General features: G+C 36.1%; 4 protein-coding genes across 6 annotated transcripts in view; 2 read left to right on the forward strand and 2 right to left on the reverse strand.

The window, feature by feature from the left end:
- The window catches only part of Epac (Exchange protein directly activated by cAMP), a 52,534-nt gene extending 44,080 nt beyond the window's left edge, over positions 1-8,454 (forward strand). For all 3 annotated transcript variants that reach the window (XM_088044991.1, XM_088044992.1, XM_088044993.1), the window contains 14 exons: positions 865-1,032; positions 1,088-1,258; positions 1,462-1,645; positions 1,717-1,862; positions 2,377-2,521; positions 2,574-2,756; positions 2,804-2,998; positions 3,061-3,294; positions 3,344-3,465; positions 3,513-3,763; positions 5,308-5,420; positions 5,476-5,667; positions 5,716-6,065; positions 7,049-8,454. In XM_088044991.1, coding sequence (XP_087901117.1) covers positions 865-1,032; positions 1,088-1,258; positions 1,462-1,645; positions 1,717-1,862; positions 2,377-2,521; positions 2,574-2,756; positions 2,804-2,998; positions 3,061-3,294; positions 3,344-3,465; positions 3,513-3,763; positions 5,308-5,420; positions 5,476-5,667; positions 5,716-6,065; positions 7,049-7,173 — 2,579 coding nt within the window. In that variant the 3' untranslated portion in view covers positions 7,174-8,454. The remainder of the gene's footprint in view (positions 1-864; positions 1,033-1,087; positions 1,259-1,461; positions 1,646-1,716; positions 1,863-2,376; positions 2,522-2,573; positions 2,757-2,803; positions 2,999-3,060; positions 3,295-3,343; positions 3,466-3,512; positions 3,764-5,307; positions 5,421-5,475; positions 5,668-5,715; positions 6,066-7,048) is intronic.
- Positions 8,455-9,046: 592 nt separating this feature from the next.
- On the forward strand, positions 9,047-12,564 carry LOC148168305 (ATP-binding cassette sub-family F member 3). The gene is made up of 10 exons (XM_088045595.1): positions 9,047-9,240; positions 9,296-9,404; positions 9,455-9,629; positions 9,675-9,889; positions 9,936-10,583; positions 10,628-10,801; positions 10,849-11,023; positions 11,736-11,916; positions 11,964-12,184; positions 12,231-12,564. Exons 1-10 carry the CDS (start codon positions 9,168-9,170, stop codon positions 12,384-12,386), a joined length of 2,127 nt encoding a protein of 708 aa, XP_087901721.1. The 5' UTR covers positions 9,047-9,167; the 3' UTR covers positions 12,387-12,564.
- A 116-nt stretch (positions 12,565-12,680) lies between these two features.
- Tif-IA (RNA polymerase I-specific transcription initiation factor RRN3 homolog Tif-IA) lies at positions 12,681-15,058 on the reverse strand. Its single transcript, XM_088045596.1, has 7 exons — positions 14,433-15,058; positions 14,282-14,387; positions 14,079-14,231; positions 13,562-14,026; positions 13,316-13,494; positions 13,009-13,267; positions 12,681-12,961 (listed from the first exon to the last, which is right to left on the reverse strand). The coding sequence occupies exons 1-7, from the start codon at positions 14,884-14,886 to the stop codon at positions 12,784-12,786; spliced, it is 1,794 nt and encodes a 597-aa protein (XP_087901722.1). The 5' UTR covers positions 14,887-15,058; the 3' UTR covers positions 12,681-12,783.
- Positions 15,059-15,581: 523 nt separating this feature from the next.
- LOC148168307 (aromatic-L-amino-acid decarboxylase-like) lies at positions 15,582-18,512 on the reverse strand. The gene is made up of 2 exons (XM_088046336.1): positions 18,066-18,512; positions 15,582-17,193 (listed from the first exon to the last, which is right to left on the reverse strand). The coding sequence occupies exons 1-2, from the start codon at positions 18,378-18,380 to the stop codon at positions 15,805-15,807; spliced, it is 1,704 nt and encodes a 567-aa protein (XP_087902462.1). The 5' UTR covers positions 18,381-18,512; the 3' UTR covers positions 15,582-15,804.
- Between the last annotated feature and the right edge of the window lie 1,030 nt (positions 18,513-19,542).

Raw genomic sequence — 19,542 nt, forward strand, 5'->3', positions numbered from 1 at the left:
AACTATCGGTGATAAAGAACAAGTTTTTGCGTCATCTTCTAGAGCTTCTTCGATTGTCCATTAGAGTATGTAAATTTTTAAAATTTTATCTCTAAGACAATTTTGGGGGTGACCACAAATGTTGCCGGACCCTGTATCAGAGATAATAAAATATTATTTCTCAATACACTAGCTACAAGTACCTTCGATATTTGTTGCCGAGAGCGACCAGTTGGGTCTTTACCTGCTTTTACCCGATAGCAGTTTATTACAATTGGGCGGAACGTCAGTGACCCCCTAGTGAGCGGTCGTAAATCATGAGATTTGCATAAGATAATTTGCGTTAGTTGTACTGTTGGTTGCCTATTTTTGATTTGTTTTTTTATTAATAACTTCAAAATTATAGCATAATGACAAAAACAAAAATGTCACCTCCATAGAGGTTTTAATTCTCCACATGTTGGTATTTTTTTTAACTTCGTAGGTTGCTTCATATTCCTTAAAAACGAAAAATGGGAATTTCAGTTTTTAATTAATTAAAGTCAAATTTTTCACTTTTTCAAAATTCGAAGATGTCACCTCCATAGCTCTACCTGAGACGCATACATACAGAGGTCGAGCGATTTTTCAAAGTCCAAAATGCGCTTCAAAAACGAAAAATCGTAAGCCATATACGGGTATATGCGTAGCGTAGACCCTTAATGATATCAGCTCTTACCTGTCACGACAAAACAATATTTTTTCCGCCGTACAAACTAACTCGGCAGCTGTGCTGATTGTCAGAAGTAAATGAGTGTTGTCAACAGATAAATCAATTATATAATAAAATTTCGCATCAAAATTCTTGTTTTCTTTGGAATTCCTAACACCGCCACCGCCTTGCAGGTTTCGGCACAGTGAGTGGAACGAAAAGTGGTGGAATGCAGCAACCAATTTCACCACCTCCTCGACGATCAATGTCTCCAGATCAACCAAACCCGGCTGAACCAATAACAGAATCTCCAAGCACAATAATCGGAAGAATAGGATGGGCGTTGAGGACTCTGCTTTTATGTAATTGACTTTCGGGTTAAAGAAACTGGAGGTAATGTCTGTTTTACGATTTCAGCTCAAAATACGTGTCTCAAGGACAGGAAAGTGTCTGGGCGATTGGTAAGAAGATGCGCTCCGGGGACTGAACTGGTGGATTGGCTATTAGGTTTGTCTTCTAGTATCCACACAAGAGCACAAGCTGCGGGAATGTGGCAGGCGTTACTAGAAGAAGGCGTCATATCTCACGGTTAGTAAAAAAAAGCAAAGACTGTGAAGAGGTGCTGAGATAAAAAGATTTTTTGTGTGTCTGATGGAGATTCGATCAGACTTTTCCAAGTCGTATCGGACGAATTTATTTATTTGAGTTGCGAATTACAGTGGTAGAAAATTATTTATCTGTATCATTCATTCTTGTATCCTTTCCTTGAAACAAGGCAATTTACTTTCCAGTTAACAAGGAGCAACCTTTTAAAGATAAATGTTTCCTGTACCGATTTTGGCAAGACGAAGAGGGACCGACCTCACTTCCTCCGTTAGAGGATGTTGCAACCGCAGAAGAGCAAATACAGGACTCCTTGGGGACACTAATACATCGGGGTCCTGATGCCGTGCTCAGGATGATACTTAGGAAACAGTACGTTTTTCAATTTCACTTTTATTCAGAGAAGGAATGGACCGAATTTTACAAATCTCATTGTTTTTCAGGAGCCACGAAAGAACGTCAGACGATTTAGAAACAATATATGAAGAGCTACTTCATATCCGGGCATTGTCTCATCTGTCTAACTCAGTGAAAAGAGAATTGTCTTCAGCCATTGTTTTTGAGGCTCATCCAAGAGCAGGGACTGTATGTAAGTAAAGGGTTGAAAATTTCAAAGCATTTATTAATAATTTAAATTGGCGCGAATAAAAGCAAGACACAATGGAAAGCAAACAAATTCAAAGCTGCAAAAAATAGAACTTGTTTTAAATGCTGACTAAACAAAAGCACGCAAATGATGCAAATTGCAGCTATAAAGTCGAATAAATTTCGCGATAACACACTTTATTGAATAATGAATCCGAGAGGAAATGTAATAATTACGTGTTTACAAAGAGAAAATCGATATCACCGGTTAAATCAAACAAAAACAGAAAAAGAGCAATTAAATACTGAAATAGTGGTTTAATAAACAAATTACATTTTTCCTAGTTATGTAAAGCCTCGGTTTTTAATGATTCCTTTTATTTATTCGGAATCCTTCCCCCAACTTTATTCGTTTCTAAATTGCATTTAAATTCGTTTCGAAAAAATTCGCTTAAACTTTTTCGTATCAATCGCAACGTAAATAACTTCCTGCTTATGTTATAAACTGTCTCTTTCAGTGTTTCATCAAGGAGATGAGGGTAGATCTTGGTACATTATAGTCCGCGGCTCTGTCGACGTTGTGATTCACGGCAAGGGCACAGTTAATACCCTCCACGAAGGGGATGATTTCGGTAAACTTGCTCTTATCAATGACGCTCCAAGGTGAGATTCATCCCTGATTGAATTGAGTTTTCTCACTTTTTTCTCCCCTCAGAGCTGCCACTATAGTTTTAAGGGAGAACAATTGTCACTTTTTGCGAGTCGATAAAGAAAATTTCAACCGGATATTAAGAGACGTCGAGGCTAATACCGTCAGACTGAAAGAACACGGCAAAGATGTTTTAATTTTGGAAAAGATCAACACTCCCAGCAAACAAATATTCACGACGCATTTCAAGTAATTATAACTGGGATGAGTTTCAGGGGTGATTTCGAGAGTTGCAGGTACACTGTGATGGCAGGCACGGCGCAAAAGATGTTGGAGCATTTGCTGGAGACAAGACTTGATGGACGAGGGACCATGGGTGGTGGGGATAATTTTATAATCACGTCAGCACAAGATCCGTTTTTGGATGACTTTTTACTCACGCATATTGTGTTCATTCCTACTCACCAGCTCGCTGCGGAATTAGATGCATAATATCCTTTCAGAAATTTAGATAATAGCCGTTCTAATCGATATTTTCCTTAATGGAGCGTACTTATAGAATAGATTCATCAAACCAAGACAAAGAGTTCGTTTTAGCGTGTAAAAGACGAGTAATTCAGTTTGTGTACCGTTGGGTGACCACCATCCGCCAGCCAGTCTTCGAAGACGACGTAGCTGTAGAATTTCTCGAAGACTTGGCTTCGGAGTTAGAATCCGATTGCATTCAATACAACGCATTACAAGAGGAAGCCTCTCTTATGCACCACGTCATGTCTCAGCTGAGAAGGTAACGGCATTTCCATCCCCATTCAATTATACCCTGTTTGTTTCAAAAGATACCAAGAAGATCGAAAAGCTCATGAAGGACAGAAATGGAAACTCCCTCCTTGCGGTCAACCGATAAGTTTGTTTAGTGGAAATGACACGAACCGTACAATAATAATGCCTCAGGATGACAGTAAGGATCCTTTCAGCACAGAGCTCCTTTGAGTTTTTGTCTTGTAGTCATTTTCAGGGTTTACTGCGCTGATCATACCTACTGTACTTTAAGATTGGCTGTAGACACTCCAGCGGAAGCAATCAAATTAGTGGCTGCTGAAAAGTTGAAAATGAGGTCAAGTGATGAGCTTTTACTTGCTGAAGTAAAATCTAATGGTGAAAGGGTCATCTTCAAAGACAACGACATTAGTATACCCACCGCGCTTTCAATAAACGGGAGAATTTTTGTGTCTCCTAAAGACCATTTGGATGCTTTGGTAAGTAGATTTCAATCGGCAATATCATGACCTTAAAGAGGAAGTCCCATTCGGGGTGAATAATTTAATAAATCCAAATCAGAGCGACCAAAGTTTCAGTTTCTCATGAATTATTCATTTCTGTTGAGATTTCAAGTAAAATGAGATTATTATTTATTAATCATAGAATCATATTTTAAGTGGTCTGTCAACATCTTCATTACACCACAGGTACGAAATGAGCCACGCACTTTTAACTTCTAGCTTGAAAGCACAACCGTGTACTTTATAAAGTGGAGGTAATGGACGTTATTTAGAAATTAGCAGAGTAAATTTTTAGTAGCCGCGTTTTCACCGCTCAGACGTTGTCCCAACAAAGGGTAATTATCGAACGTCTGCAATTCAATCAATTATGAATAATTAAATTATTTCCATGCGTCTCGTTACAAAGTTGGAATCAGTTTTTGTTCTTAAATGAGTTTCAAACACTAATTTAACTACGTAAACTTGCGTTCAGTTTCATGTAGTTATAAACTAATTTATAGTAAACGATTGTCTACAGCAATTACTCCACAAAAAAAAAACTATTCATTTGACACGCTCAGCTGAAGCCAAAAAAACCGCAAAAACTCATTGTTTGTTTTACAGTGAGCGTGTTAAATTTCTAAAAATACAAATTTTAAATGATGAAATTCCACGGGCGTGTATCAATTTTTGTAAAAAATAACTTGAATAAATAGAATCCTTTAATAACCGCTATCAGATTATAGAGTGCAGCTTTTCGCAACATTCCAAACGAAATTTATAACACGGATACGTGCTAAAGTGGAGGATTAATATTCATGCAAAGTTTCATTCTTCCATGTATCTAAACTACCACATTTCGTGTCTGCATATACGGGATGGATTAATGAAACAGCTAATCTAGAGCATCTTCAGCTTTTACGAGACGAGATCGTATAATGAAAGATTAAAAACATGCAACATTGTAACAAGATTCGTCAAACAAAGAGAAACTCTCTATTAGACAAAAGTTCCCGAGGGACGTCGAAGGAGAATTTATTAAGCATTTCAACTAAACAGGTTTACTGCTTTTATCTACATCCCTGTATACTCATTACATTATCTAAAAGAACGTTAGAATAAAATCTGGATTATTTGTAAGAATTTAAATGAACATGTTTTACGGTCCGTCTGCAATAAAAGAAACAAGAAAATAGCGGACAAATTTCCGCTTTATTTTATTGATGCGAATAAATTCTTGTGAAAACAATTCTTTGTTTCGGGATCCAAAGGAAATATTTGTAGTGTATTTTTTAGTTGGTTTCATTGGAAAATATGCGGAGTGTTTAGATTGTTGAAATGGGACAAATAAAGTTGTAATGACCGCTATAAAAAGAACTTTATTTAGGAAAACTTCGGTTTTAAATTACTGCAATGAAAAAGAATTTAGTTGTAAATTTGCAATAAACACGATGCAAGTAGTAAAACAGTCGTATTGATTGGACTTAAATTATTCTCTTCCGAGACGACCACGAGTGAAAAATCATGTAATTTTTTTGCAGACATGTCTTTCTGAGCAAGAAGAGCCAACACAGGGAATTGACGCCGACATTGAACTTTTTAGTACAAAAGAGTTGGCATATTACATGACACTTTTCGATTGGGATCTCTTCTGGTAATGCATTTCCGAAAGCACATCTAAAACCGTATCAATAATGTACAATCCGTAGGTGTGTTCATGAATACGAGCTTTTATACCACACTTTTGGCCGGCACCACTTCGGGCAAATAACAGCAAACTTGGACGTGTTCCTTCGTCGTTTCAACGAGATTCAATTCTGGGTTGTGACTGAAATTTGCATGACAACAAGTCTCGGTAAACGTGTAGCTCTCTTAAGAAAATTCATCAAATTAGCTGCATAGTAAGTGTTGATATTCTAAGGCGTGATGTAACCACTTGAATCTTCCAGTTGTAAAGAATATCAAAACTTGAACGCATTCTGTGCCATAGTAATGGGATTAAGCAATGTGGCTGTGTCACGTTTGTCGCTCACTTGGGAAAAGCTACCAGGAAAATTCAGAAAGCTCTACACAGAATTTGAATCACTCATAGATCCAAGCAGGAATCACAGAGCTTATAGAGTTAGCGTTGGAAAACTACAGCCGCCGGTGGTACCTTTCATGCCTTTATTATTGAAAGATATGACTTTCACACATGAAGGAAACAAAACGAGTTTCGATGGTTTGGTTAACTTTGAGAAAATGCACATGTTGGCACAAACTATGAGGACCATACGATTTTGTAGAAGTAGACATTTAGGTAAGTGACGATTTATAACTATGAAACTGGCAGTAAAACCAAATTTAAACACGATAAAAATTTGGAAAGTTTGAATTTATTGTACAGTTTTAGCAGCCGCTCGTAAATATTCTCGTACTCTGGCGCTGTAACTATGTTGTTAAAAGTTCTTAGCCAGTTTTTCTCATACTTTGTAGCTAAGAAATATAAAGTGACGCCACTGCATTTGAATAGTTAGTAGAGCAAGTATGTACTTGTCCCAGTTGTCTAGACTATTGGTCGCTAAATATATTTAGGGAATCTGAAGCATACTCACGAAATGCTTTGAATTTCATGAATATCTGAGCAATAATATGTAATTCAAAGCAATGTGGAGACTTTGTACTACTTTGTACTGAACTCAATTCAAAGTCATAATTCAAAAATCTAAAGAATTTTTTATAATTCGGTACGGAATTGAAATTGTTCTCTGCGTGCTTTATGGTATTTCATTCATTATTTACCAGCACGTCGAGCAACTTTGTGCGGTGCACCACGAAATGTGAAAGGAAAGGGAGGATCAGAAATCAGAAAATACTGATTTCATGATTCACATTAGAAAATTAACAAGAAAAAAAAAGACAAAATAAACGGTATTTTGTTTTATTAGTTATTCAGCAACGAAATTTTTCCAGTTCTGGTTTGACAGTTATAGATTATAAAAGTTCAAAATAAATCTAAGTAAACACGGCAATACTTACGCCCCGATTCCGGTTTCTTCGTTAACAACAATTATTTGCACAAGGAACACAAAACGAAGTGGACTCGACAAAAGTCCCAATGTTACTGACTGCGAACGCAGGCTTAACTAACATTACATAAATGACAAAAAAGTTTTAATCCGTTGTTCGATTAAGTAACCAATAAAAATAATGTTGTATTGTTTGGAAATGAGTCAAGATCGGTTTTATTTAAGAAATTATGTTACGTAATAACACATTTTAATGTTGATGATTTTTTGCCAGTTTTGGAGCCGCCATCGCCCAAGAGCGAAGGAGAAGTAAAATCCTACATTTCGTGTTTACGGGTAATTGACAATCAAAGAGTGTTGACAAGTATGTCCCAAAAACTGGAACCTCGTCGATCTTAGTGGCATTATGTCTTGTCGAAGCGAGTCATCACTTACATCGGCTGGAGATTTTGGATGGCATGTCCGTTTCCGTTTTATAAGCCGCCACCAGCTTATGTCTAAACTTTCTTATATCAGTGACGATATTTTTTGAAATATATTTTCATATTGGTGGAGGCACAGTATATTCCAACATCATAATCTACACATATTACATATTTGCATGTACGTTCAATCTATACCTATAAAAATGAGAATCTTATGTCGAAATCAAACCTTTCACTTCAAGCTTTAATCACTTACTCTAAAGAGTAAGCAATCATAGAATAATTGTGAAAATATAATAGCACTTGTAACAATGTAAGTAGAGATAAGAGAATTCTATATTCTTATAAGAGTGGATGCAAATTTTGGACACATTTATTACAATAATTGAAATAAATAAGCAATAACATTGTGTTAGTTGAAATATTTCTATTCGCACGCAGTTTTTATAGGACTGTTTTATTTAGACTAAGACACATTTTATAGCCAAATTCTTCTCAAAATCATTATTGTGATGACGATTGAACTGACTGAAACGTAAAAGTTTCAAGATTTTCGTTAAAATCGTGCAACTTTCATGCTTCAACGATAGGGATTTGTTACGACAATCAGGGATGATAAGTAGTTTGTAATTTTATTAGATAATAATGTATCCCACTGGTTAATTACAAACTAATGTAAAATGTAAAGAATCATATTAAAATGCAATCGAAACTAGTCACGTTGCAAAAATGTGTTAGTTATCTATCATTTGTATATCTCCCAGTGTTTTATAACCTCTGTTTCAATTGCTAGTTAATTTGATGTTTAACTATTTTTATCTAAAAAGATGTCATGTAACCTACTATATTTTCGGAAAGGAATATTTGCGTAACTGTTATTTATTAGTGATTCTTCTTAGGGAATTTTCCAGAACCATTTGTAAGGTTTGCTTCACAGTCGGCTTCACAGCTTATTGTATAAAGCAAAATTTATCTAATGTGATATCGAAGAAATCCATGTTTACGTGCATATTTATATTCTATATCTATTAGATGCCCACGCACTTATTTATTTTTATATTTTAACCTTGTCGTTTATGACAGAATTGTAAGGAAAACACTCCAATGCATGTTTTGTGGACGATCTCTGTTATAGTCATCTTTTTACCTAGAGTTAATTAACATCTCCGAAAGTGTATATACATATTACATAGGCAATTAAATTTTTTATCATAACTTACTCCATACAAGATCGAATAAAAGACTACTAAATTTACCCTTTTTTATCCATCCGAACCTGTTATCTACGACTTGAAAGTTTGAAGTTGGAAAATAAGGTACATATAATTTAACTTAATCGATTTCGCTTAAATCGAACATCAATCAAAAGTCGTAAGTATAAATATTATATAAATTTTCAAACTTAGAGTGTATGGAGCCATTAGACGAGTTTCTAAAACTTGCTTGAAAATGGTGGAGGCGCCGGGTCTGAAAGTTATTAATCTTAAAAGCAACATATATAATTTAACCTTGTATTTGTATGATCTTCTCGGGCGTTTCTTAAATATCCATTCAATTCTTTAGGTTTTCGATCAGTCTGTTTAATTCATTACAATTTTCTTAGAATTCTTTGAATTTTCTAGAACCTCAATTAAAACTGATTAACTTAACTGTTACCAATCAATGGTTAATAATAATAATAATAATAATAATAATAAATGGTGGATGCGCCGGGTCAGTTTTCCCCAAAATTAGCATCAAACCATTGGAAATTGTTTATTTTTTATTTTTACCAATAATACTGGGTTATGCAACCAACAAGACGTTTTTTCCGTCTTAGTTCCTATCCTTCCGTCTTGCTCAGTTTCGCTAGTATCGCCAGCCACACGCGCAAGTGTCATCGCAAAAGTCATCTTTGCGACAAATTTGTAGGTTAAATCATTTAAAAATCCGTTTTTTGTCCCTTTTACTAATAGTGTAACATCCACGATGACTACGTGTAGTGAGTACATAAAAACCGTTTTTCCCTTAATAGACGAAGACTTAAAACATTACGTCGAAGGTTGTAACCTCTCACCCCAAAAATCCGACAGTTTTTCTAAAAAAATTTCTTGTAGGCGTGTTAGAAAACGGCGCTGATGATTTTCAAGACAGCGAAGAAGTGTATGAAGCTATCGGTGAAGTATTACAAGAAGTTTCAAGTGATAAAACTGAAGAAGACATCAGGTAAGATGTCATTAAATTGTGCAATGTAAGACAATGTGGACACTCTTTAGGAACATTTGTAATGAATTGTTGAATATGATGCGGCCGAATAAGGGTAGTTCTACAAAGAACGGGCCTACGAAAGTATTAAACGCTCCCATTCATCTCGCTACAATGGCTGCAAATTTGGAGAATAATGTTGATGATATAAAAAGTATTTGGGTGATGCAGAGAGACGACACATTGGTAATTCTTCTTTTCTCTCGTTCGTTGTTTGAAACTCAGTTGTAGAAAGTAGATGCTAAGAAACTAGAGAAGGCAGAGGCGAAACTACAAGAAAAACAAGAAAAAAGATCCAAAGATGTAAAAACTGTAGCGCCTGTGAAGTTAGAATCCGCCACCGCCTCACAAGTTACCAGTAAAAAAGAGAGCAAAATGGAAGCCAAAGGCAACAACAGAACCCAAGACATCAGAATAGAAAACTTTGATGTAGCCTACGGGGACCGGTAATTCAACCCTCTCGTAAAAATCGTCATTATCCCGATTTTTCAGGGTTTTACTTCAAGGCGCAGACCTCATTCTAGCCTGCGGTCGTCGTTACGGTCTAGTAGGACGTAATGGTTTAGGCAAATCAACTCTTCTCCGTATGATTTCTAATGGTCAGCTCAGGATACCATCACACATATCAATTCTTCACGTGGAACAAGAAGTCATAGGCGACGAAACTTTAGCTATAGAAAGCGTTCTTCAGTGTGATACGGTCCGGGAGAATCTCCTCCAAAAAGAGAAAGAAATCAGCGTTGCGATTAACTCAGGTTCTAATGATCCAGAGTTATCAAACCAGTTGACTGAAATCTATGCTCAGTTGCAAAATATAGAATCGGATAAAGCTCCTGCTAAAGCTTCAATTATTCTCAATGGTTTAGGTTTCACAACCGACATGCAACAAAGAGAAACGAAAACGTTCTCAGGAGGGTGGAGAATGAGACTGGCTCTAGCCAGAGCGCTGTTTTCGAGACCTGATTTGTTGTTACTCGACGAACCCACGAACATGTTGGATATTAAAGCTATAATTTGGTTAGAGAACTATTTGCAGAACTGGCCGACAACGCTACTTGTAGTGTCGCACGACCGCAACTTTTTAGACACTGTGCCAACGGATATCCTCCATCTTCATACTCAAAGAATCGATGCTTATAGGTAATTTCGTTTTTAATTGTCACCATCTTAACACTAATTTATAGAGGTAATTACGAACAATTCGAGAAAACAAAGACAGAGAAGTTAAAGAACCAACAGCGAGAATACGACGCTCAAATGCAACACCGCCAACACGTGCAAGAGTTTATTGATAGATTTAGGTATAATGCGAATCGCGCTGCTTCAGTACAGTCAAAGATCAAGATGTTGGAGAAATTGTAAGGCGTAAATAACCAAGGGGTGGTTTTATTACTCAATTTTTCAGACCCGAACTGAAACCTGTGGAGAAAGAAGTTAATGTGGTGCTCAAGTTCCCGGATACTGAGCCTCTTTCACCGCCAATTTTGCAGTTGAATGATGTCACGTTCGAATATGTGAAAAATAACGTCATTTTTAGTAATGTCAACCTTGGGGCTACGATGGACTCGCGAATCTGCATCGTAAGTTTCAGTTTGATTGTTATCTTCGACAGTCGTTTCTTAGTCGACTCATTAATGCACGATTTGGTCGAAGACACGCTCGCTGCGCTCGCGTCTTGTTTCTAAACTTACTTTCTTGTTTTCGATATCAGCCAGTGCTAATTGAGAAGTTATTTTTCAAAACTCATTAATTCCGTTTGATAAATGTTTACAAGGATTTAGAGAAAACGATAATTTGTTCAATTTTCTTGAAATTTTCTTCAACTATTTTGGCATAAGAAGGTAACACGATGTTTTAGCATGAGGTTTTTCACCTTAATAAAATATACACATTGTTAGATTTACCCAAAATAATCTGAAATGTACATCAAACCCACTGTCAGTCAAAATTGGATTTATTAAGTTTTGAAAAATAACTCCTCTATTGAGAGCAATATTGCGAAAAGTATCAATTTTATGATATTAGAGAAGTCAACGATAAGTTTTATGGGCGCTATAAAACCAAATATTTCTTCAAATAATCACAACTTGTTCGTAATGGGAGAAAAAACAAATACTTCGGTATTATCGTCAAATCAAACAAATTTTTGAGCAAAAAACAGCAGAACAGTTACATCACAATGTTTAGTTTTTTACCCCAAGACATTGACAACATTTTTACATCGTCCGTTTTTTACTACTGATTGAACTAATTTGATTATAAATAAACAAACAGGGTCGATTTTTTTTCTAGGTGGGCGACAACGGAGCGGGCAAAACCACCCTTCTAAAAATCATAATGGGTATTTTGTCACCCTCCTCCGGCATGCGAAACGTCCATCGAAATCTCAAATTTGGCTACTTTAGTCAGCACCACGTGGACCAACTTGACATGAATGTAAATTCAGTGGAACTCATTCAAAGTGCTTTTCCAGGTATTTCACTGAACTTACTTTCCAATTGCATTTACTTTGTTACTTAGGGAAACCAATTGAGGAATACAGACGACAACTTGGAAGTTTTGGAGTCTCAGGAGATCTCGCTTTACAAACAGTCGCTAGTTTGTCAGGGGGGCAAAAATCCCGAGTTGCTTTTGCCCGAATGTGCATGGGACAACCGAATTTCTTAGTTCTTGATGAACCCACGAATCATTTAGATATAGAGACTATTGAGGCACTCGGCAATGCTATCACCAAATATACAGTAATTTGTGTTTACTAAAAAGTCCTTTTTTAATTAATTTTTTTAGGGAGGTGTTATTTTAGTTTCGCACGACGAGCGACTTATCCGAAGAGTCTGTAAAGAGTTGTGGGTCTGTGCTAATGGCTCTGTGAGAAGTATAGAAGGCTTTGATGAGTATAGAAAAATTGTTGAACAAGAGCTTGAAGCAGCACAGTCTAAATAACGTTGAGATTTTATGTGAAATTTTTAGGAAAATTCATTTGTATAAATGTGCCTCCTTAAGTGGAAAAACACTATTTAATTATGATTTTTTGTTATATTTATAATATATTCATGTTTATAACGGTATTTAAAATAAATAATCATATTTTGAAGTTGCGCCCACGGTCTCCAACTCAAAACGCCGCATTTTTATCACACCTTTCCCAGTTTTTACAGTATATTACGCAACAAGAAACTAGAACAGTTTTTATTTCGAAGAGGATGTTTGATGACCACACAAGATAAAAATAAAATGTTCATAACAAATATATATTTACCAGAAATGCTCTAAATTCTCTTCAATAAATAAATTGCAGCATTCTTTATACAAAAGTATCACAACGGGTTAAAAATAGAACTCAACCCTTGAACTTGAACCCAGGAGAAGTCCCATAAGAAAACTTTTGCGATTTTGAACTAAAAGCTTCATGTTCTAAGAAATCATCGGCGTCTCCACCTTCCTTCACATCGACGTCGTTCGTATCTAAACTAACTTCAGTATAATTGCGATAGTAAGGCTGAACTTTAGCACCAGACCTGTAAAAACAACGTCAAACTGTTAACCCCAGAAGCGTGGAACTTACCTTGGTAAAACGTAAGGGTCAAAGGGATAAAACGCTTCTAAAATATTACTAGATATAGTGATATAGCCCTTTTCGTCTCGATAAACAGTGGGCAAGTTATTCCTTGAATTGTGTTCAATTACAGAATAACAATAAGCTAATTGATACTTTCTAGTGATCGCCGCGAAGTTTTGGGCGACTGCCGGTTGACACACCCTTAATGGATTCAACCTGCTTGTTACAATTTTAGATAAATTTAAACTTTCTAAAAAGACGACATCTGGAAAAAAAATTATATTATCATCCCTACGATTACAAACCAACTTACTTTTTTTAGTATTTACTAAATCTTTGTGTCGAAACGCAACTATATAAAACAACGCTTGACACACTGTGTAAAAAACTACATGCACTCTTAAATCTGAATTAACACACTCTAAGCCATCCTGTGTGGCTATGTATGAATGGATCCAATCAGCCATTTGTTGCAACGTTCCTTTCACCATCCTACAAGCAAAGAATTGAATTTGATGCTTTTGACCTCCATCTCGGGAGCCTAACGTTAATGACTTACGATAACGGCACAAATGTCGCCCTCGCCATGAAACTGACGACATAATTTATCGCAGCTTGGCGTAAAACTGACGGTACGTTAGGATCACAGACTTTTTTCCACAGGTAATTGAAAAAACCCTCAGTTAGTGTCGTTTTAAACGAACACAGTACAAACATAACAAATTGAACATGATGAGTATTATGAGTGGGCAGAATGACGGTATCAAAAGTTGTTAATATATCTTGATACAACAGTTTGGTCTTGGACCAATTCAATTCGATGCTTCCACTTTCATGACATTCTGAATACACATAGTTGAAGATTTTGTCAAGACAGACGTCGAGGGTGTGGGAAATTGCGTGCACACACTCCAGGTTTAGGGTTGCTTGGGTTTTTGAGTCATCATCCATCATGAATATGTCTTCGTCGTTGTCTAATTTAAGAACTTCTTCGCGGGGGGCGCTCACGTCCATCATAATTAATCTAGAAAAAAAAAAGAATTGGGAATCGTACAACATTAATGTTGTAAACATACTTTGAAAAAATTAAGTGAAGAATTTGAGGTCTCAGCAAGGGCTGGTAGTGAACAACCCACAGAAGGTTCTGTATGTAATATTCATGGATGTGAGTGGTCTTGTTCATAAATGGGAACTGATCTATGAGGGAATGTATCAACAGTTGGTTACACCTACAAAAAACGTTGTACAAATCTTGATAAGAATTAAAGTTGATGCTTACAAAGGCACAGCCCTGAGAAGCTCAATCAGAAGTGAATGAATATGTTGACACTTTTTGTAATCTGTTTGGTTTGGTCGTCCATTTTCCCATTCAGGCTCAGTGGGGGCTACAATTCAATGTTACCACTAAAACTGACACTTTTCTCACTCACCAGGTATAAACAAAGACACTAATTTTCCTATAACACACTCCGCGTGGTAATTATGCGCCGATATTAAATTTGCAATAAATGACTGATACTGCTTCACTACATTATCACTCCTTTCTACCCAATTTATAGAAAGTATAGCCTCCACAAACAACCTTAGTTCTTCCTTCATTATGGAAATACAAGCAGTTGCTTCATCGAGCAATGACGATATATCATCATCAAACAACTCAGAGTCTCTTATCAAACAAACCAAATTCTCATATTCCTTCACATTATTCTTCTTAACATAATCCTTCAGTATGTTTTGTACCTTCTTTGAATGCGGCAGCGTAAAACGAACTTTACTGGGAGTATTATATTTAATCGAGCGATTTAGAGTACTTTTTATACTAGGAGCCTTCTTGAGAATCGACGAGGGGGTCGACGACTTTGCGGGGCCCCCAAATATCGACATGATGAACGTGGAACTGTCTTCTTTGGAAGAGTCACAATAAATGACAATAAACTTAACGAGAAAATCGATACAATTTCAAATTCGCTGCAATGTTGTGCAAGCGAAACATGTTCTAACTTGAAGGTTATAATAAAAACGTGCTGTCTTTTGACAGCTGACTGGGGAGTTTCGTGTAGTTAAGTTGGTATCGTGGCGCTAACTGTTTGAATTTTGGCGGTATAAAAACGTTTGAATAAAAATTAAAAAATAAAGTAAGTGAAGGTGAAATGCTAAAAATAAGATGACAAAGAAAGTCCGGAATTCTTTTTTTGTTGTGTACTTATCTTGTTATGATGTGGAAATCGATAATATCAACAAAAACGTTGTTTGTCAATAGAAATCATTAGTTATTGAATTAATTTGTTATTACACAAACAAAAATGAGTCATGAACTGCTAATTGGGAATCGGGTATTCTCAGAACAAAATTTTGTTGAGATTTTTTTATTTAGTTTTTTAAGAACCTCATTTTCAAGTTTTTTTTTCAATGCGAAAACGTCCTCAACTCTGATTGAATCCTATGTCAATCGAAAGAACTACTCAAAATCTATAAGTGAGTCAAATTTAACCTCCACGAGTTAAGTATTTTAGAAGTTGTGGGCCAAAAACGAAAAATGCAGTTCCAAGTTAGGACCACTAGTCAAGTAAAAGACAAGATGAAAATTACTTCTATGTTTATTGATATAAATAGTGCTTTAAAAAAATCATTAAATAGTTTACAAACCTTATAAATAGACTGAGTATTCTACAAAATATCGAACGATCCACGAACGATAAATATTTATAACAGTAGTGTAGAAAATCGCGTAAACTCTACCTTACAATTTAATAACACTAATAATACTGTTCTTCTATAATATTTGGTCTATAAAGTGTCTTCTTAACTAACACCATTGTACTTAATTTCTTTATCATTTATCCTAAACCCATCTACAAATTCTTTCGTGAAGACATCATCTTCTTCATCTGGTAAAATCGTGGTATCATCAACCACAACATCTTCTTCATCTGAATCTGCCACCAAGATCGGGGTGGCACCATCCAGTAAATTTGATCTGCTCAAAGTCCTCTTGTACATTTCTTTGGAAATGCTTCTGGTAAAGGAAAATCTTTTGGATTTCTGTCTTGTGAGAGGAGGTCTTTCTTTGGTTGGTGTCGCCATGGTATCAGAGGCATATTCTTTGATGATGCTCCAGGCAATATCAATGTCTTCCTTCACAGCATGTTCTGAGTTTACACAAAATCTTATAATGTACTTATTTTTTACCACCGATGGTGTCATGTGGAGACGTCCCGAGGCGTTAATTACTGCCAATAATTTCTGGTTTACATTGTCGCTTGCTAATAAACGGAAACACACTAAACCTAGTCTAACGTCGTTAACAACTTCGAAACAAATGTCTTCAGAAACGAGTTTTTCGAAATATTTTGCGAGTTTGATGTGGTTGCGAATGTAAGAGCGTAAACCGTTAAGTCCGTATTTTCTTAAAACGAACCAAAGTTTTAAGGACCGGAATCTTCGGCTCAGAGGGATTCCCCAGTGTCTGTAATCTATGGCTTCATCTGCATTTGCATGTTGGAGGTACAAAGGATCGACGACCAACGCATGAGTTAGGCGAATCCTGTCACGAACCCACAAACAAGAACAGTCGAAATTTACCAACAACCATTTATTCGGGTTGGTGTTGAAGGAATCAGCGTAATCAATCCCTTTCATTAGATACTTCAATTCTGGACAGATAAACGCGTTTCCAGCATAGGCAGCATCAACATGCAGCCAACACCGCTCCTGCTCTTGACACACAGGTCCAATTTCTTCTAAATTATCAAAAGCACACGACGCTGTTGATCCCAAAACGCTCGATACGAAGAACGGGAACAACCCTTTCTCTTTATCTTTCTCCATTTCTTCTCTTAAGCGGTCACCGCGAAGACTTCCAGACTCATCAGGCTCCAAAATCCGCAATTTGACTAGGAGAATCTTTGCTGCTTTCTCCACACAAGAATGAGCTTCTTTCGAACAGTAACCGACTAATTTTGGTAAGAATGCGCTGTCTTCAGTTTGTGGGTTCTCAGCTTTTAAATATTTTATTGCTTGGTTTCTTGCTGCAAGCATGGAGACTAAGACGCATTCACTGGCTGATGTTTGTATGACTCCTCCGCCTTTGCTACCTTCTGAAGAAGTGATGAAATCGCTTGGAAGGCCGATGGCTTTGCCGTACCAGTCCATGACGATGGTTTCGAGTTCGGTGCATGCGGGGCTGGCGGCCTGGAATCAAAACAAGAAATGAAATTTCGAAAATGAAAGCAATTTCGTTCAGATATCAGAGCAATCATTTTGTTCATGCCAATTTAAAATAATAAGTGGTTTTCAAGCAAACAAATTAATTTCCCGATGGTGTAACATCACATTGTTCGCCGGATATTATTTGCAAAAAGAAGTAACTTGTAATTATCCCGGTTGTAATTAATAATTACACGGTGCACGTGGCGTGTCATCGAAAATGAGACAAGGCGCTCTAATTCGTTCTAATTTTGGTCCATCTGCGACATCTCTTCTCTTGTAATTAAATTAGACGATATATTTAGCAGCGTTGGAAAGGTTAAGACTAATCCAATCAGAGTCTGAAAAATGATTTGCGTCAATCGGTGAAAGTTGTTCGATTAGATTAAAAGAAACCCTTTGAGTACAAAGAAAATCCCACAATTGAATTACGCACGTGCATTTGATGATTTTGGAAAAGTCTACTTCTGGAAGATCACGAGTTTTTATTAACGCAGAGTTTTGTTTATTTAAAACTCGTGCTAGACCTAAAAATAATTTCCGCATTGTGAGAGTACAAATTTGATGAATCACTTATGACCCTCATATTATTCTCGTTGCTAATTTGTGTAATTTAAAAGTGTTTGCTAACTCTAGAAAAACATTTACACGAAAGAAATAAAACAGTTTCTAAAATAAACGTAGTTAGGTACTCTCCGTTCCAGAAAACAAATAAAATTAATGGAGGCGAATTTTCTTTCCGAAACATCGTGAGAAAATTTCTTTTTGACACTTAAAATAAACTCTGAGTTGTTTGTTATAATGATTTGTTTATACTACGTCTTTTTGCGTTATATAATAACAGTGTTGAAACTCACCCATGAGAAACCGATGCATCCTATGGCGTCAGATAACATATCCCCGAGGATAGAAGGGAATGAATTTCCAGAAGGGAAGTACGCATGGAACCTCGGATGTTGCCAATGGGTGATTCCAGGCATGATTTTCTTATCCACATCGGACATGATATTGTCCCAGTCTTCAGGTTCTTGGGGAGCTTCACTTGGTAAAAGTTTGCGAAGATAACCAGTTTCTACATCTGGATGGACTCTTTCCGACTCGATATTGGACAAGTATTTGCAGATGTAATCTACCATTTCTTTGCCCCTAGTTCTAAACTCTTCGACATCCATCTTGTAGCACTGTTCACTATTCACTAGCGTGGTATCACTCAAGACTCCTCCAGTGTTCAATCACTACACGCTTAGGTAGTAGGTGTTACACTTTTATAAAAGGCTTCCCCACTCTTGGCTTCCGTTCGCGGTAAATTATTTTTTATATGAGCTATTGTCGATTGGTTCCGTCTCTTTGATTATCAAGAAGAGATGCTGTCGCACACGATACTGTTTAATAAACTTTAGAATGTAATTTATTAATTAAATATTGACGTAAAGCATACATTGTGGTACGCAAGCAAACAATATTAAGAAACTGTCTGAAATTCAATTTTGCAATAGTTTATGGACCTGCAACGAAGCCAATAAAATGCCATTTTAAGCTTCGTTCACAATAAAAGCAGGATTACATTAAATAGACGTAATAAAGTGCTTCCTACAGTTACGTTTGCTACCGAGCTGACTTTAAATGGATTTTTCAGGAATTTTATTCGAATCTGATGTTGGTGCAGGCGAAAATAGAAAATTGGAAAGAGAAGCAATTTTGGCAAATGTGTTGACACTTGTCTACATTTTTAATTATTATTATTTATTACATCTTCTTCTTGACTCCAAGGTTCATTTTAGATTCCACTTCTCTACGTTAAATATTTTACAAAACTGATTCATTTATGATTACTACTTTTGTACAACCTAAACTTAGTTTAATTTAAATTTAGCTACTTGAAATTGCCACATTTATGGTCATTATCCTCATTATCTTGGCAACATGTAATTATTTATGAGTAAACACAGCTCATCTAAAAGTGCTGTATCACTTCTGAATTAAATATTATTGCACAATAGTTAAGGAAATTTTGGAATTTTATTTTTACAGGATAAAAATCATGCATTCATTTGACCAGGTGCTAATTTATTACCTCCATTATATAATTTAACACAATTTTTTTTATTTAGTTTACTCAATAACTCACAATGTTATTTTAAGAAAAGAACTTTATGAGATGTTTGTGGTTTTCATTTGAATTAAATTGGAGTAACACGTTAGGTCAATTATTTTATGGAAAATTTATCTTCTCGCTCGAGAATCTTCACAGTACCTTTATTGAAGGTTTTTCCCATAGTCCATAAAAAATCTTTCTGCATTTACGTAGTTTTCTATTGCAGAAATTGCTAAATT

This window comes from Gnatocerus cornutus, chromosome 9 (assembly GCF_029298725.1).
Source record: "Gnatocerus cornutus isolate USDA-ARS CGAHR chromosome 9, icGnaCorn1.1, whole genome shotgun sequence".
Lineage (NCBI taxonomy): Eukaryota > Metazoa > Arthropoda > Insecta > Coleoptera > Tenebrionidae > Gnatocerus > Gnatocerus cornutus.

Bases quoted from the DNA above. Each gene is read 5' to 3' on its own strand.
- LOC148168305 (XM_088045595.1), top strand. From the start codon at position 9,168: ATGACTACGTGTAGTGAGTACATAAAAACCGTTTTTCCCTTAATAGAC. The intron at 10,584-10,627 runs GTAATTTCGTTT...ACTAATTTATAG, and splicing joins CAAAGAATCGATGCTTATAG to AGGTAATTACGAACAATTCG. The intron at 12,185-12,230 runs GTAATTTGTGTT...TAATTTTTTTAG, and splicing joins ATGCTATCACCAAATATACA to GGAGGTGTTATTTTAGTTTC.
- Tif-IA (XM_088045596.1), bottom strand. From the start codon at position 14,886: ATGTCGATATTTGGGGGCCCCGCAAAGTCGTCGACCCCCTCGTCGATT. The intron at 14,232-14,281 runs GTAAGCATCAAC...CGTTTTTTGTAG, and splicing joins CTTCTCAGGGCTGTGCCTTT to GTGTAACCAACTGTTGATAC. The intron at 14,027-14,078 runs GTATGTTTACAA...TTTTTTTTCTAG, and splicing joins CTTCACTTAATTTTTTCAAA to ATTAATTATGATGGACGTGA.
- LOC148168307 (XM_088046336.1), bottom strand. From the start codon at position 18,380: ATGGATGTCGAAGAGTTTAGAACTAGGGGCAAAGAAATGGTAGATTAC. The intron at 17,194-18,065 runs GTGAGTTTCAAC...TTTTGATTCCAG, and splicing joins GATGCATCGGTTTCTCATGG to GCCGCCAGCCCCGCATGCAC.